The sequence below is a fragment of the Bombina bombina genome, chromosome 12 (genome assembly GCF_027579735.1).
Source record: "Bombina bombina isolate aBomBom1 chromosome 12, aBomBom1.pri, whole genome shotgun sequence".
NCBI lineage: Eukaryota > Metazoa > Chordata > Amphibia > Anura > Bombinatoridae > Bombina > Bombina bombina.
This window is the reverse complement of record NC_069510.1, coordinates 44,690,525-44,715,477: the sequence shown is the minus strand read 5'-3', so window position 1 is coordinate 44,715,477 and position 24,953 is coordinate 44,690,525. Positions and strand designations below refer to the sequence as shown.

General features: G+C 36.8%; 1 protein-coding gene across 1 annotated transcript in view; it reads right to left on the bottom strand.

The window, feature by feature from the left end:
• Positions 1-4,187: 4,187 nt before the first annotated feature.
• The window catches only part of LOC128642971 (LIM domain transcription factor LMO4-A), a 37,009-nt gene continuing 16,243 nt past the window's right edge, over positions 4,188-24,953 (bottom strand). Inside the window, exons 3-5 of the mRNA XM_053695877.1 lie at positions 12,422-12,518; positions 10,127-10,297; positions 4,188-8,591 (exon numbers count right to left, since the gene is read on the bottom strand). Coding sequence (XP_053551852.1) covers positions 8,583-8,591; positions 10,127-10,297; positions 12,422-12,518 — 277 coding nt within the window. The 3' untranslated portion in view covers positions 4,188-8,582. The remainder of the gene's footprint in view (positions 8,592-10,126; positions 10,298-12,421; positions 12,519-24,953) is intronic.

Below are 24,953 nucleotides of genomic sequence, written 5' to 3'. Positions count from 1 at the left end.
AAAGATTTACCATAAAATATGGAAAAGATATATCTGTTGGAAGGGATTCTCCTGGAGTAAGATTAAAATTCCTAAGATCCTCTCCTTTCTCCAAGAAGGTTTGGATAAGGGATTGTCAGCGAGTTCTTTAAAAGGACAGATTTCTGCTTTATCTGTCTTGTTACACAAACGACTGGCAGCTGTGCCAGATGTACAAGCTTTTGTACAGGCTTTGGTCAGAATCAAGCCTGTTTACAGACCTTTGACTCCTCCCTGGAGTCTAAATTTAGTTCTTTCAGTTCTTCAAGGGGTTCCGTTTGAACCCTTACATTCCATAGATATCAAGTTCCTATCTTGGAAAGTTCTGTTTTTGGTTGCTATTTCTTCTGCTAGAAGAGTTTGAGTTATCTGCTTTGCAGTGTGATCCACCCTATCTGGTGTTCCATTCAGATAAGGTTTTGCGTACCAAGCCTGGTTTTCTTCCAAAAATTGTTTCCAACAAGAATATTAACCAGGGAATAGTTGTTCTTTCTTTGTGTCCGAATCCAGTTTCAAAGAAGGAACGTTTGTTACACAATTTAGATGTAGTCCGTGCTTTAAAGTTCTATTTAGAAGCAACAAAGGATTTTAGACAAACCTCATCAGCTGTCAGCTAGGAGGATCCTGACACAAGGCGACTCTAGTGGATGCATTAGTGGCGCCTTGGACCTTCAACCTAGCTTATGCGTTTCCACCGTTCCCTCTCATTCCCAGGCTGGTAGCCAGGATCAAACAGGAGATGGCCTCGGTGAATATGTCATCGGCTCCACCATGGAAGCTACCTTTGAGACAGGATCTTCTAGTACAGGGTCCATTCGAACATCCAAATCTAGTTTCTCTCCAGCTGACGGCTTGGAAATTGAACACTTGATGTTATCTAAGCGTGGGTTTTCGGATTCTGTGATAGATACTCTGGTACAAGCCAGAAAACCTGTGACTAGAAAGATTTACCATAAAATATGGAAAACATATCTGTTGGTGTGATTCCAAGGGATTCTCATGGAGTAAGATTAAAATTCCTAGGATCCTTTCCTTTCTCCAAGAAGGTTTGGATAAGGGATTATCAGCGAGTTCTCTAAAATGACAGATTTCTGCTTTATCTGTCTTGTTACACAAACGACTGGCAGCTGTGCCAAATGTTCAAGCTTTTGTTCAGGCTTTGGTCAGGATCAAGCCTGTTTACAGACCTTTGACTCCTCCCTGGAGTCTAAATTTAGTTCTTCAAGGGCTTCCGTTTGAACCCTTACACTCCATAGATATCAAGTTGTTATCTTGGAAAGTTCTGTTTTTGGTTGCTATTTCTTCTGCGAGAAGAGTTTCTGAATTATCTGCTGTGCAGTGTAATCTGCCCTATCTGGTGTTTCATTCAGATAAGGTTGTTTTACTTACTAAACCTGGTTTCCTTCCAAAAGTTGTTTCCAACAAGAATATTAACCAGGAAATAGTTGTGCCTTCTTTGTGCACGAATCCAGTTTCGAAGAAGGAACGTTTGTTACACAATTTAGATGTAGTCCGTGCTTTAAAGTTCTATTTAGAAGCAACAAAGGATTTCAGACAAACGTCTTCTCTGTTTGTCGTTTATTCTGGCAAGAGGAGAGGTCAAAAAGCTACTGCTACCTCTCTTTCTGGCTGAAAAGCATCATCCGATTGGCTTATGAGACTGCCGGACGGCAGCCTCCTGAACGAATCACAGCTCACTCTACTAGGGCTGTGGCTTCCACATGGGCCTTCAAGAACGAGGCTTCTGTTGATCAGATATGTAAGGCAGCGACTTGGTCTTCTCTGCACACTTTTGCCAAATTCTACAAATTTGATACTTTTGCTTCTTCGGAGGCTATTTTTGGGAGAAAGGTTTTGCAAGCCGTGGTGCCTTCTGTTTAGGTAACCTGATTTGCTCCCTCCCTTCATCCGTGTCCTAAAGCTTTGGTATTGGTTCCCACAAGTAATGGATGACGCTGTGGACCGGACACACCAATGTTGGAGAAAACAGAATTTATGCTTACCTGATAAATTGCTTTCTCCAACGGTGTGTCCGGTCCACGGCCCGCCCAGGTTTTTTAATCAGGTTTGAAAAATTTCTCTCTATACACTACAGTCACCCTATAGTTTCTCCTTTATTCTCCTAACCATCGGTCGAATGACTGGGGGGCGGAGCCTGAGGGGCTATATGGACAGCTTTTGCTGTGCTCTTTGCCATTTCCTGTTGGGGAAGAGAATATTCCCACAAGTAATGGATGACGCCGTGGACCGGACACACCGTTGGAGAAAGCAATTTATCAGGTAAGCATAAATTCTGTTTTTTGGGTTTCGTGTTCCTTTAAAGAACACATTTCAAAATATTTTCTTAAAGGGACCTGAAACAATTGTCATTCATACAATTTTAAACTACTTTCAAATGTACTTCAATTTAATTTGCTTCATTCTCTTGGTATCCTTTGTTAAAGATTAAGAAACCACAATGCACATGGATGAGCCAATAGCATGAGGCATATATGTGCAGCAACCAAACAGCTCCTTAGCCTACCTAGGTTTCCTTTTCACCAAAGGACACCAAGAGAATGAAAGATTATAGAAGTAAATTGGTTTATAATTACAGGCTCTATCTGAATCATGAGAACATTGGTTTTCATGTCCCTTTACTGGATGTTCCTATTGAATAAACCAAATATTCATGTTTGGGGACAGTGTCCCTCTTCACCAATAGCGAAGTGGGAAAGGTCCCCATCAACCAATAAGCAGATGTGAGCAATCGTGAATTTAGTTTGTGTTAACATGTTTGTATGAAACAATAGTTTAACTGACAATCTCCTGTTTCATAGGCTAGATAGAATTTAACATGGTCCTGATTTCGCCACTGTAAATGAATTATATTCTACTTGAAACACAAAATGTATACACAACCCCCTATTGGTCAAAGATTTGTAACAAATAAGTTCTGCTTTCCAACTGGAATAGAATGAACCCTTTACAGTCCGTCTTTATCCAATTCCAAGACAAGGGAGAACTGAGCAGGTTACATGCTGGTAAACATATTTCCTCTTGGAACAGCATCTGATTTAAAGGGACAGTCAACACCAAAATGGTTAATGTTTAAAAAGATAGACAACGCCTTTACTATCCATTCCCCAGCTCTGCACAACCAACACTGTTATATTAATATACTTTATAACATTTAAATCTCTAAATTTCTGCCCGTTTCTAAGCCACTAAAGACAGCCTCTTATCACACAAATTGTTTTATTAGCTTTTCACAACAAGAGACTGCTAATTTATGTGAGCCAACCCATGGGTTGTGGATGGAAGCACTAATTGGCTAAAATGCAAGTCAATAAATAAATATCCTTGTGATCAGGGGGCAGTCTGCAGAGGCTTAGATACAAAGTAATCAGAGGTAAAAGTGTATTAATAGAACTGTTGGTTATGCAAAACTGGGGAATGGGTAATAAAGGGATTATGTTTTTAAACATTTTGGAGTTGACTGTCCCTTTAAGCTGACTGTCATAATGCATTACTGAAGCTATAAGACCAGTTTTTGTTACAAATAGATTAGGTTAAATCATTTAGGTGGATATTTTATTGAGATATTGGGAGACATTTCAAAGTCAGCAAAAGTATAAGAAGATGCTGTGATAAGTTAGCACATTTACTTATTGCACTATTGATCGCTCGTTTCTGTTTAACCTCAGGAAATGGGTTAAACCCATTTAACCCCTGCTCCTAACGTCTGATGAGCCAATGACAAGTTGTATAGCCACCAATAAGCAGCTACCTCATAGCAGTGCATTGTTGCTCCCGAGCCTACCTAAATATGCTTTTCAACAAAGTATACTAAGAAGATTTTTTTTAAATTGAAGAAATTTAAAAAAAAGTCTTAAAATTGTATGCTTAGGTATTGGATGAAGTTTTGCTCAATACAAAATGCATTGTTACCCTTTTCCTTTCACATTAATATATTAATTTCAACTTTGTATTCATTTTGATCTTCATATTATTGTATAAATGTTATTTCCAGTGATTAAATGTTAACACTTTGGATATATTTTACTATGAATGCCTGTGGCTGCAGATTATAATCAATTTCTCTATAGATGGGACCACAAGCCTATGTTATGTATACAGCACCTATAGAACTTAATGTTTGCACTGATTAAAAAGATATTTCACAACAGTTGTCATGGAAACCTGGATTTTATTATTCAATATAAGATCGAAATGGGGAAAGGGGAGAAAAGTGCAATTTAATAGCTCATTTTTGTTACAAAACTGGTTATTTTGCCCCAGGACTGGAAGCTGTACACCAGGAAAAAAAAAAAAAAACAATAGTATTTTCTACAATAAAAAGCACAATACTTTGTATTTTAAAATATTTACATTTTAAGCCTTTTCTTTGCATATACAATAGGTTTGGGAGGAAGAAAATGGATATACAACAAAAGTACAGAAAACTGAGAAGCCCATTACAGAGTGATTTGCTGAGCTCAGAGATCTTAAATATCCGTCGTCTGGCAGGGAAGGTGTTAACATAACAAATCCGTTTGGCAATAAAAATCAACATCACACAGGAGCACAAAATAAAGGTTCGTCACCGCAGTTTTACATCAGGTTAGGCACATTTTTCAAAGGTACATTGGTCAATTTTTTGCATTTGTTTCAAAATGTTTGCAGGGTAAGACCTTATCCTCCAATAGAATTTTGGGAGGTGTCTAACCAGTGACCAATTTGGGATCAGAAGCACTTACATTTTAAAAACTAATTTAGCTTAAACCTTTTCCATACAAAATACATTAACATGTTCAGACTCTTCCTTTTTTCAATGCACAATAGTTTAATTACATAAGGGATATCTGTTAAATGTTTTTAAAAAAAGTTAAAGGGGCAGTGTGTTCAGGAAAGCAGAATAGGATAGTTCATTGTATATAAAGCTGGAGGAACACCATTTAAAAAGGTTTGGTTCTCTATCTCCACCAACCCCACTAGATTGATGTCTTCTGATGTGTCTTGATTACATAGCTTTTCTTTACTGCAGTATTGACATTTTCAGTATAGGTGTTTCAACAGACAAAAGCACCTAATCACAAAATAAAAGGTAAATTAACTATTAGTAAACAATCAACTACAATAGGTAAAATAAATCATTGAGAACACAATTTCACAGCACACCGTCCCTTTAAACTAAACATCTATTAACAGTTTTTTGTTTTTTTTTAGAAAAAGGTCATCAAACAGTGGGGTTTTCTTATGGCATAAACAGCTCTATGCACATGTACCTATAAATGAAGTGCTCTTTAACAAATCAATGTGACTACATTTTGTAAGCCAAAGCCAATCACAGTAGTGTCCCTTAAAATAGTACTGAAAGTAAAAGGGAGATTCTAAAGCAGAACTCATATGTTTTGTTACAGACTTCCAATAAACACTGTTTACTGACATTAAAGGTTTTAAAGTCCCACCTGTAGCGCCTGAGTAGGTAACACCCAATCATTAGCAACTACATGTGACTGCCGCTTTGATTGGCTCACTGGCTGCAGGTTTGTGGCCGCCAGGTGGCACTTTTTAAATAGTTATCCAGGCCCAACAATTATTACATTAGTTAGTCCCTAGTGCAGTAGCTCCCCATGATTAAACATTTAGTAGAGCATTTTGTGGGCTGCTGCTACCTAGCCAGTTGTCTGCTATGTTTATATTTAGTATAGTCCTATCCGCATCAAGCATTCTAAAACCCTGTTATCAAATCAATAAATTCTGTGCCCTATTACTCAATCTCTGCTGTAGTACAGAATTTTCCCTTTACCGTGCAGAAAGCCTAACTGAACCAAAAAACTGTTCCATACTTAGCTTGGGAAAATTTACAACACATTTATAGTGCAATTACCAATTACGTGAAAACATCTAAAATACATCTGTGTGCCAAGGACATTGCAATAGTGTGCTCTTAAAAGTAGATTACAGGACTATTCTAAATATAAAGAACAAATAACTCAAATGGAGTAGGGGTAATACAGTAATAGGCCTAGTCATATCAAATCTGTTTATGCATAACCTGAGCTTTATGTATGGATTTAATACCTAACAGGTGTTAATCACACCGATTGCCAATTAAATATTTCTCACATGGCGTGGCACTTTAACTTCTTAGCTGAGGAGTTCAAACAAATCAAGTGACTGGATACAACAAACAATTTAACTTCATTATTGTGCAAACATGATTTTTAAAAATAAAATAAAAATCAATATGTTTAAAGGGACATTTTACCCTAAATTTTTCTCCCCATTTATTTGTTCCCAGTGATCCAATTTTACCTGTTGGAGTGTATTAAATATTTTATAAATGTACCTTTATTTTAGCATTTGAAATAACTGGTTTTGCCTGTGGATCCGTACATATACTGAATGTCTCTTTATTCATGTATAGGCTATTAACAAACTATGTAAACAGAAGAAGTTACACTCCCAGTGTGGAATGTGAGAGAAAGTTGTAAAATGTTAATTGTCTATTGTATAGACAGAGATAAGGGAAGAATTTGAGTGATAAGATAATGATGTCTGATCTCTCTCCAAGCTTAGCCCTATTTGATGGGTTGTGGTTTCTAAGAGCAAATACTGCTATTTCATTTAAAAAAAGATAAAGGATCAATTTCTTATACATTTTATACTCTGCAGCTGGCATAAAAAGTCATTTGGAACACATTAAGGGGAAACCAGTTTCACAGTACACACCCTTTAATGGTGCATTTCTGTATGTAACTGTTTATTAATACTGCAACATAAGGGGTCTGGTTAGGGCAAGAGCAGGCCGTTCACCTTAAGAGTGAAGATATAGTCGGTATTCAGAGACATTTATTGCTTTGCAACAGACCAGTGCCGCGCTGAGCGTTTCTCAGAATTTAAATGCAATTAACCTTTGATCTACGTCATTCCTCGGGATAGATTTGGCAATGGCCGACCACATAGCAAAGCTTACATGGTGCTAACAGCTTTGTCCCACCTGTTGTGTTCTGCTCTTGTATTCAGAGCTCTGCTTAAACCATTCATTAATATCCGCTGGCATTGGCTGAGAATCACTAACCTGAAATGCATTTTTTTTAGTCATTTTGCTACCATTTTTTTTTAAAGGGGCAGTAAAAAAAATATGTAACTTATAATTCAGAGAGCGTGCAATTTTAAAATACTTTCCAAATTACTTTTAATTAGCTTAATTCTCTTAGTATCCTTTATTGAAAAAATAACCTAGGTGGCCTTATAGGATTTGTGGAGTGTGCATGTGTTGCAATCATTACTGCAAACTGCTGCCTTAGAGCGCTAAGACACGTGCATGCTCCTGAGGTCCTAAGTTTACTCTTCAACAAAAGATATCAAAACAAAGTAAATGGAGAGTTGTATTAAATTATGTTCTATCTTAAACATAAATGTTTCATTTTAAAATGACTGTCCCTAAAATACATAGAATAATCATATACAGATGTTTTACGCTACTGCAAAATGAAGACCCCAATAAGAAATGCTTTTACAGATTTAGGGACGTGGTATATAGAAAGATTCATAGACATCTATTCTGGCATAATATATACACGTGCTGTACATGTTCATACAAAGTGTAGGTAATGGTATGTTCCAGTCCTTTAAGGGATATGAAATCCTAATATTTTCTCCTTCATAACTCAGCTTGTGCAATTTTAAACAAACTTTCCAATTTACTTGTATCTAATTTGTTTTGTTCTCTTGGTATCCTTTGTTGAAAAGCATACTTAGGTAGGCTCAGAAGCAGCAACACACTATTGAGCTAGCTGTTGGCAGCTGCACATATATGCCTCTTGTCATTGGCTCACCCTATGTGATTAGCTAGCTCCCATTGCTGCTCCTTTAACAAATACTAAGAGAATAAAGCAAATTTGAGAATAAAACTAAATTGTAAAGCGGTTTCCAATTCTATGCTCTATCTGAAACATGAAAAAATATTAGGGGTTTTGTGCCCCTTTAAATCCCAAGGAAATTTTATTTTAGAAATTACCCTCATTTTGTAGAACAGCTTTTTGTTGCTAGAAACATTCAGCCTTTTAACCAAATGTTTGAAAATGACACATTTGAAGTCACTTGCACCAGTTAACTACTTCCCTGCCGTTGAGGCTGAGTGCATCCACACAAAAAAAGTCACTGCTTTTAAAATTCTTGGAAAAATCAATTTTTTTATGAAGAAAATCCAGGAGAGAGAAAAAAAAAAACCCTCAATGTTGTGATGTGCTGGATAATAAGGAGAATCTTCTCAGTAAATAAAGTATATATCTGTGTCTTCCAGTCCCAGTTCCTCCGCGAAAGTCTAATGTGGCTGTTTCCAAAATAATTGATTTTTTTTTTTACATTTTATTTACAAGTTCAAAAAAAACCTCAGAAGCCAAACAGAATTTGGTGGTGAACAAAAAGCGAAAATGTGTGCAGGCACCACGTTAGCAAGCAAAAAAAAAAAAAAATTGAAGGGAATATATATTTATTTAGGTGAATATATATGCCAATATTCTGACTCCAAGGGAATATTAACAAAAGGCACAGGAACCGACAGTCTCACAACCTTAGCATACCTGTTAAAAAAAAATACAAAAATCAGTATGGTAACTTAAAAACTACAGATATTCTTCAGAAAAAAACAAAATTGTGTGTGTGTAACAGTCTTTAGAAGTTTCTGCAAAAAGAATTTGTGAACTTGGTCATAGAAGAGTTAATAAAATGTGCACAGGTGCATTTACAATGTAAAATTTTTTTTTTTGCAATATACATTCAATAGCAAAAATGCTTCAAGCAAGAGATACTTTAAAGCAGCATACGCACATATTCTGTGAGTGCTCCGTGCACCAGCATTCAAACACTACATCTGAAACCGCAGTGGGTTGTATGCCGCAAATGAAGTTTTCACTGATTGACTCACACAACACCGCTAGCTCTGAGCAGACTGAATGCTGATCATTTAGTCATACATAGCATATGTGCGTATGCTGCTGAAACCGTAAAATTACTAGAAGCATTTTTGCTAATAGAAGTAAACTGCAAAAATGATTTTATTTAAAACTGAACATTTTAATTTTGACCTTTCTATCCCTATAATAAAGAAATGATCCTAAAATGGATACACTCCAAACCTATAGAATAGAAATCTGCAACAAATCTGCTTCTGCTATGTTACTTGTGTAGTGGCATTTTATTGTCACATTTAGCGCCAGTACCTTGTGACATCACTAACCATGAGTAGCGTGGAAATGCTATAGCCTATGCCTAAGAGCAGTAGGTTATTACCAACAGTTAAAATCTCAAGGTGAGCATTATAGTAAACTAATTCTGCCCCTTTCATGTAATTTAGCTATGTTGATTTTCTAATTCTTACAAATGAAAACATGCTGTAGACTTCTCAAGACTAACCCTGCTACATATCTTCCTAGAATTCTCACTCAATCCTGGATAGAATCCGCCAAATAAGGCAAATAGTAGATGGAGTTTAGCTATTAAAAAATTAAAAATCTTTAGAATATTCTATTCTATAGCAAGAAACCAATTATGATTAAAGGATCATGAAAACCTAAATTTTCCTTTCATGATTCAGATAGAGCGTATCATTTTAAGCAACTTTCCAAATTACTTCTATTATGTAATTTGTTTCATTCTCTTAGTATCCTTTGTTAAAGCAGTACTGCACTACTGGGAGTTAGCTGAAAGGCAATGGCAAGATGCATATAATTGCAGCCACCAATCAGCAGCTTTTAAATACCTAGGTATACTTTTCAACAAGGGATACAAGGAGAACAAAAAGTAAATTGGAATGTTATTTAAAATTAACTCATAAAAGAAAGAAAATAGAGTTTCATCTACAAAATACTTCTGTAAACTGTCTGCCCCATTATGACAAGATCAAAAGAGATCATTAATTCTACCGAAAGTAATATACATCCAACATACACATTTACAAGAAATGAAGATCATTATTTTAAACTCCTTGCAAAAGAACGTTTTGCCTTAGAGGTTTTACCAGTAGGAACCAGAAAAGACCTTTACACCCAAGACAAACCCATATGGTTGCCAGCAGCCAAAAAAAGACAAATTTTTAACGGAGCCATGAAATACTCACTTTCTGATCTGGGAGCATGGGACTGCTTTGAAGGGGGTTATTCTGATGTGGATTTAAGTGTCCGTTCAGAAGTCCTGTGGGCCGGTCATGTTCGCAGAAGATTGTACCGTTGACATAGTGGAACCGGTCTCCTGGTACGAGTCTGTTCCTGCATGTGGCGCATGTGAAACACTAAGAAAAAGGAACTTTTTTTTAGTTTTTTTATTATTTGAAAGAAGCCGTGATGTGTTGTGCTAATTGTACCATGGTGTCAGATTTAATATATTATAATCCACAACCATTCATCAAGGTTATTTAAAGGGACATAATACTCATATGCTAAATCACTTGAAACTGATGCAGTATAACTGTAAAAGGCCGACAGGAAAATATCACCTGAGCATCTCTATGTAAAAAAGGAAGATATTTTACCTCACAATTTCCTCAGCTCAGCAGAGTAAGTTCTGTGTAAAAAGTTACTCAGTTGCAGTCAAAAAATAAAAAAAAATGAAGAAATTAACAGCAGCCAATCAGCATCAACAGTGCTGAGGTCATGAACTCTTTTACTGTGACCTCATGAGATTTCACTTAACTCATGAGATTTCATAGTGAACTTAAACTGAACTTAAACTGAATAGGGAAATAATATGAGTGTGCATGTAAGCTCACTCCCTTAGCTGTCCTGGGACAGACATACTGATTTGCTGCTTAGAAATCCTTTACAACGGGATGTGGCTACTGAGAAACTTTTGAGGTAAAATATATTTTACATAGAGATGTTCAGGTGATATTTTCTAGTCAGCTTTTTACAGCTATGCTGCATCACTTTCAAGTGTTTCAACATTTGGGTATCATGTCCCTTTAAGGTATATTGAAGGTTATTCCTGTTAAAATATGACACAGATCAGTCTGCTATACGTTCACCAGTGCTTAAAGGGACACTAAACCCAAAATTTCTATTTCATGATTCAGGTAGAGAATACAATTTTAGACAACATTCCAACTTACTTCTATTATATAATTTGCTTCATTCTTTAGATATCCTTTGTTTAATAAATAGCAATGCACAGGGGTGAGCCAATCACACAAGACCTCTGTGCAGCCACCAATAAGCAGCTACTGAGCCTATCTAGATATGCTTTTCAGCAAAGGATATTAAGAGAATAAAGCAAATTAGATCATAGAAGTACATTAGAAAGTGGTTTAAAATTGCATGTTCCTTTAAAGGGACATGAAACCCAAAACATCTCATTTTTATCAATTTTAAAGATAGTTTACAATTTTCTTCTATTGTATTTGATTTGCTCTAATTCTCGGTTGATACCGAGGTAGGTCACATGCACATGCCCGAAGCCCTACATGACAGGAATTAGTGCTGCCAAATAGTGCACCTGCTAATGTATAACATTGTTGCAAAACTGCTGCACATAAGAAAAACTAAGAACATTCGATATTAGAAGTAAATTTGATTAAAATTGTATGTTCTATCTAAATCATGACAGAACAGTTTGCGTTTTATGTCCCTTTAAGACCAGTGTTGGGTCTCCCTAATATTTCCCTGCATTAGAATTTGCCATCTACAAGAACATGGAAACAATTTCGTACAGAGGTTTCATGTCCCTTTAAATGTCATGATTCAGACAGAACATACAATTTTCTAATTACTACATATATATATATATATCACATTTCCTTCATTCTCTTGGTATATTTGTTGAAAAGCAAGGGGTAAACTTGGGAGTGTGCACGTGTCTAGAGCACTATATGGCAGCAGTTATGCAATAATGTTATGCATTTGTAAGAGCACTAGATGGCAGTCCTATTTCCTGAAATGTAGTGCTGCAGATGGCTACCTAGGTATCTCTGCAACAAAGAATATCATAAGAACAAAGCGAATTTGATAATAAAAGTCAATTTCAAACTTAAAAATTGTTTGTTCTGTCTAAATCGGAAAATAAAGTTTTTTTGGGTTTCATATCCCTTTAACTTGCCATACGTGGTTGTGCACCACATACGGTTACATTTTTTTTTAAACAAGTTGCACAAAGACAACAAATTACCTGACTATTTCTATGAATATAGCTGAAGGGCTATAAAGGGGTTAGAACCGACTAAAGACTGATCTATTGAGTTCACCAATTATTCAGTGTTAGAGCATTTTATTACTGAGCTATTGTTTAGATAGAATTAGACACGTGGATGAAACCTCAACACCAGAGCAGAAATGCACTACTGGGAGCTAAACACATCTGGCAAGCCAATGACAATGCATGTGTAGCTAGAAATGCTGTGCAAACAAGATTGGTCTGTGCTTACCTTCAGGTGGTACACACTTCCTTGTGCTCTCATGACCATTTCACTGGCTGGTATGGACTGTCCGCACGCACTGCACGCCCCGCTGCTGCCAAATAACCTGCCAAGCAAAAGAACTGGACGTAAGGACTTCAGCAAACTGTGCAAAAAAATAGCCATCTCTAGCAATTTCTATCTAATCATTTTCTTTTGTTTAAAACGCGCATTGGAATCTTCAGCTAAGCCATTTATAATCGTCCAAAAACTCACTAGTTCTTGACTAGTCAGCAGATTGCTATCTTTATTTGAAAAAGCAAGAATATTAGTTTAGGAGCCGGCCCATTTTTGGTTCAGCACCTGGGTAGTGCATTTTGATTGATGGCTAAATGGAGCACTACCCAGGGTACTGAACCAACAATGGGGCAACTCCTAAGCTTTCAAATAAAGATACCAAGAGAACAAAGTAAATTCAATAGGAGTAATTTATAAAGTTGCTTAAAATTACACGATCTATCTGAATCATGAAAGAAATGTGGGTTTACTATCCGTTTAAAGGGACAGTCTACAATAGAATTTTTATTGTTTTAAAAGATAATCCCTTTATTATCAATTCCCTAGTTTTACATAGCCAACAGTTACATTAATACTTTTAACCTCCGATTACCTTATATCTAAGCCTCTTCTGGCAGCCCCCTGATCACATGACTATTTAAAATCTATTGAGTTGCATTAAATATTGTGTTATACCAACTCTTAAATAGCATCTCGGGCATGAGCACAATGTTATCTATATGGCCCACATGAACTATCAGTCTCCTGTTGTGAAAAGCAAAAGCATGTGATTAAGAGGCTGTCTATATATATATATATATATATATATATATATATATATATATATATATGTGTGTGTGTGTTATAAAGTACATTAATCTAACAATGTTGGCTGTGCACAATAACAATTTTTGTGTAGACTGTTCCTTTAATTGTTATATATGCATACCTAGACACTGCATTGCAAAATAAAGTATTTAAAACATTGTTAGCAACAGAGTCACTTCCCATAAAGCACCACAGGGTCTGATATAAACAAGCTGATCAAGCAATCACTGGTGTTTTGTAGTGTTAGTTTAGTATCCAGAAAAGCAGACAAGCAAGTTAGGTATTTTCTTTAAACTATACACATGATTAAAGTGACAAGTGCATGTGTTACAGTATTTTATTGCACTGATACTTGCGTATAACCATTTAATCCCTGAAAAAAAGTAATCTTTACTTGTAAAATCTGGTGAGACCATGACGAGACACAGCCACCAATTAGCAACAAGCTACCAGTAGTGCATCGGTGCTCCTACAGTTGTGCTCATAAGTTTACATACCCTGGCTGAATTTATGATTTTTTGGCCATTTTTCAGAGAATATGAATGATAACACAAAAACTTTTACTCATGGTTAGTGTTTGCCTGAAGCCATTTATTATCAACTGTTTACTCTTTAAATCATAATAACAGAAACTACCCAAATGGCCCTGATCAAAAGTTTACATACCCTGGTGACTGACCTGATAACATGCACACAAATTGACACAAAGGGGTATGAATGGCTATTAAAGGTAACCATCCTCACCTGTGATCTGTTTGCTTGTAATTAGTGTGTGTATAAAAGATCAGTGAGTTGCTGGACTCCTGACAGACCCTTGCATCTTTCATCCAGTGCTGCACTGACGTTTCTGGATTCTGAGTCATGGGGAAAGAAAGATTTGTCAAAGGATCTGTGGGAAAAAGGTAACTGAACTGTATAAAACAGGAAAGATATAAAAAAGATATCCAAGGAATTGAGAATGCAAATCAGCAGTGTCCAAACTCTAATCAAGAAGTGGAAAATAAGGGGTTCTGTTTGATAACATACTGCATTCATCTTGCCATCAATTCTGATCAAAATTTCCTGTGCCTTTGTAGCTCACACATCCACAAAACATCAGCGATCCACCTCCGTGTTTCACAGTAGGAATGGTGTACCTTTCATCATAGGCCTTGTTGACTCCTCTCCAAATGTAGCGTTTATGGTTGTGGCCAAAAAGCTCAATTTTGGTCTCATCACTCCAAATGACTGCCAGAAATTTTGAGGCTTGTCTGTGCTGTTTGGCGTATTGTAAGCGGGATACTTTGTGGCATTTGCGTAGTAATGGCTTTCTTCCGGCGACTCGACCATGCAGCCCATCTTTCTTCAAGTGCCTCCTTATTGTGCATCTTGAAATAGCCACACCACATGTCCTGTATTTTACCTGAAGTTATTTGTGGGTTTGTCTTTGCATCCCAAACTATTTTCCTGGCAGTTATGGCTGAAATTTTATTTGGTCTAAATGACTGTTTTTTTTTCAACAGAACCCCTCATTTTAAACTTCTTTATTAGAGTTTTAACACTGCTGATTTGCATTCTCAATTCCTTGGTTATCTTTTTATATCCCTTTCCTGTTTTATACAGTTCAACTACCTTTTCCCGCAGATCCTTTGAAAATTATTTTGCTTTCCCCATGACTTAGAATCGTCAGTGCAGCACTGGATGAAAGATGCAAGGGTCTGTCAGGAGTCCAGAAACTCATTTACCTTTTATACACACACACTAATTACAAGCAAACAGATCAAAGGTAAGGATGGTTACCTTTAATAGCCATTCAAACCCCTTTGTGTCATCTTGTGTGCATGTTACCAGGCCAAAATCACCAGGGTATGTAAACTTTTGATCAGGGTCATTTGGGTAGTTTTTGTTATGATTTAAAAAGAGTAAATACAGTTGACTGATAATAAATGGCTTAAGCCAAACACTAACCATGAGTGAAAGAAAAGTTTGTTTTATCATTCATATTCTCTGAAAAATGGCAAAGAAATCAAATTCTGCCAGGGTATGTAAACTTATGAGCACAACTGTATGCTTTTCACCAAAAGATACAGAGCAAACCAAGTCAATTTGATAACAGAAGCTGAAAAGTCTCTTAAAATTGCATCAGACTAAAAGTTTTGATAGGGAAGCTTATTCTTGGTGTAATTTCCATTTAAATAATATATTTGGAAAATGTAAGTAAAAATCAATCAATAATGCTGTGCAGATTCCCTTACTAACTAGCTAAAGTGCATGGCTAAAATTGACAATCAAGTGACTCTGTTGCTGTCTGGAGCAGGGCCGGGCAGAAAATGCTGATCAAGTAACGCATTTCGCTATCATAGTTTATATGGTGAAATCCCAATATTGCAACCAAGGAAATCAGGGCTCATTCTCATCTCTTACAAAGATCAGAGGCAGTAATATCCCACTCTGCAGGGGGTCCATAGGGTCTTCTAGTAGTTCTGGCAATAGCAGTTTCTACTTTACACCCAAAGAAGAATATAACATCTATGAGAAACCCGAATGCTGAAGTAGTTTGCAAACCTTTCCTGACTGTCAAATAGCTACATTTCTAGATTTTATAGGAAAATGAAGTTGAAGAAATAGAATGTTGGGGTGAATCATTTACCTGGGATATCACCAGTGAACTAAAACAAGCTCATTGAAAACCGTAGAAAGACCACCACCGTGATTTAATATTAAAGTGCATGTAGTTAATTAGTAGGTTATATTAAAGGGACATGGAACAATTTTCTTTTGTGATTCAGACAGAGCATGTGATTTGAAACAACGATCAAATTTATTTCTATTGAATTTTCTTTGTTCTCTTGGTGAAAAAAAGGTCAGGAGCGTGAATGCGTCTGGATTACTATATGACAGCAGTTGTGCAAGAATGTTATCCATTTGCAAGACCACCAATTCCTGCCACACACACTTATCATTGGCTCACGCATGTGTTCAGTTAGAAACCAGTAGTGCATTGCGTCTCCTTCAACAAATGATATCAAGTGAATGAACAAATTTAATAGAAGTAAATTGGAAAGTTGTTTAAAATTGTATGTTCTACCTAAATCATGAAAGAAATGTTTTGGGTTTCATGTCCGATTAATATCACATTTGCTCAGATGTTTCCCCTCCCATCATCAGAAACAGCAACTAACAGCACCATTACTTGGCAAACCCTAGGGATATTAATGGACTGGGGGGGGGGGAATCAATCAAGCATGACAGGCAGCCAGAGGGTTAAATCTGAGTGCATCTAAAGAATGAGTTACTGTAGTGATGGGGTGATGAAGAAAAAGCAATCTGATGATCTTCAGCATATAACAGGGGCGGCTTACGTTCATTCTGACTTTAAAAGGAAAATCCATTGATAACTCCTGACCTTTAACTGCCTAGATGTCCTCTGGCACTAATGAGTTTTTAATTAGAAAGATCTACAGCCATTCCGGGAAGGGATGTAAATGTACCAACCAGAAATATCAGTGCAGCACAAACAGAAAGACCTTCGTTTTCCTTGTACATAATAGATGTAAAAAAAAAGCCTCAAATTTCACAGAAACCAGGCACCTAAATCCAAACACTAGCCCAGATAAACATGTAATGAGCTCTACGTTAGAAACTCCTCCGGGTCTGGTGCATCCCTTTAGCAAACTGTAAAGCACAGAATTTTAAAAGGCAAATTCTTTAAATGCTTTTTTTTAAAACCTAAATAAATTTGAGCCCTTTGTATCTTGTTCAAATCCCCAAAACCAAGAATTATGAAATACAGAATATTTATTAAAAGGAAAAAAAATGCACCTAAAAATCATCATTTGCCCCCACCAGTCACAATAATCTCTGCCTGCGTTTATTTTGTGTGTGTTGTGTTAAAGCCACAATTTCCTTTCTTCTTACAGCGCTGTACCACCTTTTCACGTATACATAAGTCTTAAAAATGATCTAAAATTAGCTATATAGGTTACATGTCTAAGCTGTATTATGACAAATATTGCCTGAATTGCATAGGATGCTGTTTACACTTGGTTCCACCCCCTTTCTACAGATATTCAGAAATCCACTTTACCAGTCCAAAATAAGTTTAGATAAAGGGTTTTGTACCTGTATCAAAACGGATTACTTAAAGGGATAGGAAAGTCAAAATAGAGTATTACATTTGTTAGAGGCACATCTCCTATACTAGTGGGAGCTAGCTGCTTATTGGTGCCTGCAAACATTTATCTTGTGATTGGCTAACTAGACTTGTTCATCTAGCTGCCAATAGTGCAATGTTGTTCAATTAGCAAAGGATAACAAAAGAATGAAGCAAATTTGATAATAGAAGTAAATTAGAAAGTTGTTACATTGTATGTTCTATCCAAATAATGGAAGAACAAGTTGGGATTTCTGTCTAACAAATCCCTATGCAAAACCATTCCCTGGTTTCTAAACATTGTATGGCCAGTTAGTTGGCAAATTTTAATTGTTTTAACCCCTGACCTGTACACTTTTTGGGAAAAAGAAACAAAGTGTGCTCATATTGTAATCACTGCAGTATATATATTTAAAGGACCAGTAAATATAGATTTGCATAATCAAAATATATTTGAAGTTCAGACAAAGTGCTATTGCATTGCCTTTTAATCATACGAGTAGATTTTTTTCTAACAAAAGTCAGTTATGTCTAATTCCACTCCCCCTGTATCATGTGACAGCCATCAGCCAATCACAAATGCATATACATATATTCTGTAAATTGCTGCACATGCTCAGTAGGAGCTGTTGGCTCATAAAGAGTTAATATAAAAAGAGTGTGCACATTTTGTAAATTGGAAAGTTGTTTAAAATTGCTGCTCTTTCTGAATATTAAAGTTTAATTTTGACTTGAGTGTCCCTTTAAGTGTGGCTAATGTAGGAATGTAATGAAACAAATATACACCCTAAATAAACTGTAAATACCAGGCATTGCCCCCTTCCTTACACCTTCGGCAATAAATGAGACCATAGTTTAGCAAACAGATGTGATGGAGAGAGGAGGGAGAAAATTAAATTTACACAGAAGCTTCCTCACCCCCCTTCTTGCTTTAAAAAAAAAAATCTTCTATTAAATGAACTGCTCTTTATTAAATGTTTTTCCTCCGTCTCCTTGAAAATCTCGTCTGAATCGGCCGTGTAATTGATGTGAGTTTGCCTTTAATATCCTGTTCTCTGGCTCTTTGACACTATCCTAGTGCAGCCGCCAAACTGCCGTCCAATCTCATAAAAAGGGCCCCGTAATGAATTTTCGATCTTAATTTAAACAGTAATTTAAGCGGGGAGAGGGAGGGAGGGCTGGGCAAGAAAGCCCTGTTATTTCTTCTAATTTAAATTTGTCTCAAAGTGGGGGAAGGGTCGGACAGAGTGAGAACTATCAGCCTAGATGAGTTAAGGACTGGAATATGCCAGGCACACCCAGGTTCTAAAGAATGTACAACAGACTCCTTAGCCTTGTAATGCCAATGTCTGATTCATTCTTCATGCATGGTGGCTATCCAAAGCAAGCTATTGCCAAAATGGCATGCTTAGTCCCTGGTATAAGATGCCCACCCTATGGCATGTAATTCATATTGCCTGGTACAATGTACCCATCTGAAGTAATACTCACACCCTTACAATGAACAGAGACCATTATCTTATCACTCAAAACAAAGCTTCCTTATCTTATTAAGCCTCCACTTAGATACTAAAATGTTCATTTTCAATTGTTCTATTACCCCCACACTGAGAGGATGATTTTTTTTTTGGACTTTACATAGGTTTTCTGTATCCAGCACTTCAGTATTTAAAGTGAATGTAAAGTTGAATGAAAGTGTCCGGTTTGTAAAAATACAATAAAAAAAACAGGGGCACTTTCATTCATTAAACTTTACATTGCAGCATTTTAAATCTTCAATATAGGTGGCTTTTTCAGAGAAGACCAGTTATTTCAGATGACAAAATAAAAGTAAAGGAACTGTTTGTAAACCATGTAATACACTCCAGCAGCTAAATAGGTAATTGGGAACGAATTAAGGGGGGGGGGTGACATTTACAGTACACTTTCCCTTTAAGGCTACTCTGTCAACTCTGAAGAATAAGCATTGCTTTTGAAATCAGTGAAGTCAAGGCTACTTTAATATAAATTGGTTCGAGTTTAGAAGACTCAAGGTTAGTACGTCAAAAAAACTAAACTCAAAACTGCTATGTAACAGCTTTTTAGAGATAGCGACAAACTAGAAGGTGCCCAGGAATTCTTGGTGTAGGCCCACAATACAGATTTAGAATAAAAGTGTTCAAACAAGTAACACTGAAACAACTTTATTGTTGAGGGCTGCAGTCCGACCTTGCTAGTCTGTTACAGTGGCGGTTCTACACGGGGGCCTACAGGGGCCAGTGCCCCTGTAAAAATGTCCCTGCCCCCCCCCCCCCCGAGATGGCCACTGAGCTGACTGAATATTATACATACAGGGGACAGGCCTGGAGGGGGGCGCCTGATATAGCTTTATTATTCATGATGGGCAGGGGGGCGCTCGGCGTGTGTGGGCACTACTGGCACTAGTCTGGGCAGTTCAGAGAGCTTGAGTCAAGTTTCATTGCTGCGCATCGGCACGCATAAGTAACGCCCACCCCCCCTGACTAGCTAGAGACTGGCTCACTGTCACTGCGTCACGTGCACAGTCAGAGTCTGACTGTCAGTCAATGAAGTGAGAGGCTGGCGGGCGGCTCAGGCAGTGGAGCAGCCCGTCTGTGAGAAAACACGTGAGGATGCTGGCGCCTCGTGACTGTACTTGTGTGTCACACACTACCTATGATTTTGAAATTGAGGCTGAGGCAGCCTCAGCCACATATATATATATATATATATATATATATATATTTTGTCTCCATTTTTGAGCTGGTGACTCAGTATGTAAATATAAAAAGAATGCACATTTTTTTACTGGAAGTAAATTGGAAAGTTGTTTAAAATTGCTGCTTTATCTGATTCATGAAAGTTTAATTTTGACGTGTCCCTTTAAGGAATATTATTTAAAGGGACACTCAGGTAAAATACAATTGTAATGATTCAGATAGAGAATGTAATTTTAAACAAATTTCCAATTTACTTCCAATAACAAAATGTGCACATTCTTTTTATATTTACACTTTGAGTCACCAGCTCCTAACTGAGCATGTGCAAGAATTCAGACTATACGTATATGCATTTGTGATTGGCTGATTGCTATCACATGGTACAGGGGGAGTGGAAATAGACATAACTGAAATTTGTTAGAAAAAAAATCTACTACTTATTTGAAATTCAGAGAAAAAAACTATTGCATTGTCTTGTTATCTTGCAATTGTTGATTATGCAAATCTGTGTTTACTGGCCCTTTAAAAGGTTTATCAAACGGCACAAGTAGAAAAATGTTCTCTCTTCTTATCCAAGATACATATTTGCATTGCTTACAGTATAAGGGGGGGGGGGTGAGAAAAAAAGCAAAATAATTTTTTGCAATTAAAAATGACTGCAGTTTAATCACAAACCAATAAGACAATTAACTCTCACTAACAGATGGTTGAGAATCCAGCTGGGTGCAGTCAGTGTACAGTTTACACTTTTATGAAATTCTCCGCTTTGCCGATGAGGGGTTAATAAATGTGGCCTGGGGGGACGTGAAAAAGATGGTAATTTTGGAGCGTTCAGGGCCCTCCCGGTGAGGAGCAGAATTGAACTTAACAGAATATAACAGGAATTTAATTGATGCCATATGTTTCAATAAAGCCAACAGGGGACATCACCTGCCAAGGGGGGAGCGCAAAGCTTGTAGCTGTATTAATACCCAGATTCACTTTGTTAATGTAGCCAAGCAGGGGGTAGGTGTGAGGCCTAGTGGGGTCTGCATACAGTATCTATACATATCTGGTGTAGTGTTGCATTGGGGACTGCACATTCAAGGCATGATTTACAGCCAGGCTGCTTGTTATTAAAAAGGGACACTCAAGTCAAAAATAAACTTTCATGATTCAGATAAGAGCAGCAATTTTAAACAAATTTCCAATTTACTTCCAATAAAAATGTGCAGTCTTTATATTTACACTTTGAGTCATCAGCTCCTACTGAGCATGTGCAAGAAATCTGAATACAGATCTGCATTTGTGATTGGCTGATGGCTGTCACATGGTACAGGAGGCGCGGAAAGATGTCAGAAAAAAAAAAATCTACTGCTCATTTGAAGTTCAGACTATTGTCTTGTGCAAATCTATTGTATTTACTGGCCATTTAATGATTCTGCATCAAGTTCTAGGAGCTAGAATAAGACTGGATAACACTAAATAGCATTTGTCCATAGATCACAAAAATATAACAGCATTATTTGCTAACCTTTTATGCATCTTTAGGTGTGGAAAAGTTACTAGTTCAGGGGGGACAATGTTACTAGTCCACCAAATAATAAATACAAGCAAAAGCCAAACATTCTATTAGTCTGCCGCATTTTCTTTCTAGTCCACGCTCCCACGTGTAATGGTATTCTTCATAACAGTAAGCCGACTTACTAGCAAATGGGGTTCACAGATCAATATGTTAGATAACTGATAAACGCCCTAAAAACTTAGTGACACAGCGCCAAATTAGAGGGACATGAAACCCAAAATTTGTTTCATGATTCAGATAGAGAATACAATTTAAATAGTTTCCAATTTACTGCTATTAAATATGCTTTGTTCTCGTGTTATTTTGTTGGAGATCTAGATAGGCAGCGTGCACATGTTTAGAACGCTACACGACAGGAAATAGTGCTGCCATCTAGTGCTCTTGCTAATACATAACATTGTTGCAAAACTGCTGCAGACACGTGCACACTCCTGAGCTTACCATTCTGCTTTTCAGAAATGTTCTGATTCATGAAAGTAAAATTGTGGGTGTATGTCCCTTTAAGTTAAGATTTTGCAGGATACCCTCTGTCTACTGATCTTCCTTCTAGAGTGCTTGTTTAAGCCGTGGTTACTGCTTTTTCCTGATACTATAAACTTATATTAAAGGACCAGTCAATAAAATAGATTTGCATAATCAACAAATGCATGATAAGAAAACAATGCAATAGCACTTAGTCTGAACTTCAAATGAGTAGTAGATTTTTTTAAAATAAATTGCAAAGTTATGTCTATTTCCACTCCCCCTGTACCATCTGACAGCCATCAGCCAATCACAAATGCATATACATATAGTCTGAGTCCTTGCACATGCTCAGTAGGAGCTGGTGACTCAAAAAGTGTAAATATTAAAAGACTGCACATTTTGTTAATGGAAGTAAATTGGAAAGTTGTTTAAAATAACATGCTGTATCTGAATCATGAAGTTTAATTTTGACTTGAGTGTCCCTTTAATACATTCTGAGTTATGATTGTCCTGTGGACTGTAAAAACTAGAGCAGTGGGCTACATGTAAAAATATGTTTTGTAACAAATTCAGCTTCTAACTGCCCACCTTGTCAATTAAAAAAAAAATGCTATGATTGCAGCTGGTCAATCCAACCCTGTAGTTCTGACCACTCTACAATGGTAGCACATAACATTCCCTTTTATTGATCTGATATTTCACTATCTATACTGGACACTACAGCAGACTACAGACCCCAAAACCTCAGATGAACTGTGATGTAGAGATCCACTGGTGTCAAATTAAACAAGGCGACACTTCTCTGTGATTGGATGTGGTGGGTCTTCTGAATTCTTTCCACATTCTCAGCTGCTGACCATATACACAGGACATCTGCTCGACTGTTCTCATAACCAGCTCTCCCAGATACCCATTAACATGGCATTTGCTATTTTCTTGGTTTTTTTTTTCTCTGAAGGCAAACTAATGGTAATGTACTCTGAATTCCTAATTCATTTTGGTTGGGCATCTTATTCATCTAAACATTCCCAATATTGAATGCCTTTATTCAATGCAAACTAAACAAAAAAAAAAAAAATATTTAAAGAACCAGTAAATAAAATAGATTTGCTTAATCAACAAATCCATGATAAAAAGACAATGAAGAAGTACTTAGTCTGAGTAGTAGTTTTTTTTCAGACAAATCTGTTATTTATATTTCCACTCCCCCCTGTACCACGTGACAGCCATCAGCCAATCACAAATGCCTATATGCATATTCTGTGAATTCTTGCACATGCTCAGTAGGAGCTGGTGACTCCAAAAGTGTAAATATAAAAAATACTGTGCACATTTCGTTAATGGAAGTAAATTGGAAAGTTTAAAATTGAATGCTCTCTCTCAATCATGAACGTTCTATCTCAATCATGAACGTTTAATATGACCTGAACTGTCCCTTTAAATATTGTAGTTAATTTATTAAACAATGGCCGATTAGCAATAAGTATTTTTTATTAGATTGCCAACTAGGTTCTCGCAAAGCAAATGATATTGCTCTGTCCCCTACTGCAGCAATCTCTGGCACAGCATCATAGAATACCAACCACAGTGCTGGAGAAAGACACCCAAATGGATACTAAATAGTTGAGATTTCAGAACTCTGCACATCAAAGGTAGTGGTGGTGGTGGGGGGGGGGGGGGGCACAGTACTAAATTTCTACTCTCGACCAAAGAGAGAGGTCTCATGGGAAGGGTCTGGCTGTGTTTCCCAACAGGGACAGATCAAACATGAGCTCCCAATTCTTTGTGGGGTTCACAGGCAACTAATCAGATTGTTACAATTTTTCAGAAAGTCTGGTATAAATAAAATAAAAGCTAAGAGCATAACATCAGAATTGGATAAGGAGAGCTAGGCTGAGATAATCAAAAAGGCATAACCTCCTTAGAGATACATTAAAGGGACAGTATACACTCATTTTCATATAACTGCATGTAACACACACTACTATAAAGAATAAGATGCACAGATATTGATATAAAAATCCAGTATAAAACTGTTTAAAAACTTACTTAGAAGTTCTAAGTTTAGCTCTGTTGAAAAGGTGGCTGGAAAGCCCACTGCAAGTGGGAAATAAGACACTCCCCCCCTCCCCCTTCTTTTGCATATGAAAAGACCCTTTACACAAACAGGAGCAAGCTGGAGTAGGTATACGTCAGTATTCACATAAAACTTTGAGGCTTGGTTAGGAGTCTGAAAATCAGAGCAATGTTACTTAAAAATAAGCAAAACTATACATTTTTTTTAAAAAACAACTTTATGGGCTTTATAAATAGACCATCTACAAAACATTTATGCAAAGAAAAAATGAGTGTATAATGGCCCTTTAATGTCTTCTGTATGTGTGTGGCTAAAGCGTAGTAGATCTGTTTATGCGGGAGGCTTGTCCCTATTCCATCATTAATCAGAGCTGTCAGAATGATCCTTAGACAATGAACGTTTGTCCCTGTGTAGACCAATTTCAATATAAAAAACTTTTATTCCCCATAACATGTTTAACTGTGCACAGTAACAAAAACGTTCGTTATTTCCTGCTTCTCATTACATCTGAAATTGATGTTTCTATACTGTACACAAGAGACATGAGTACACCCTGCAACATGCTACACAGCAACTGTGATAATGAAGGAGCTCATCTATATCTATGTTGCGCAAATGGCATGTCAAGGAGTATGTCTCTGGACTGCAAAAGGTAAACTTAGCTCACAGATTTTAAATACATAAGCACTTCATTTCTATAGACTTATTTTAAATATTGCATT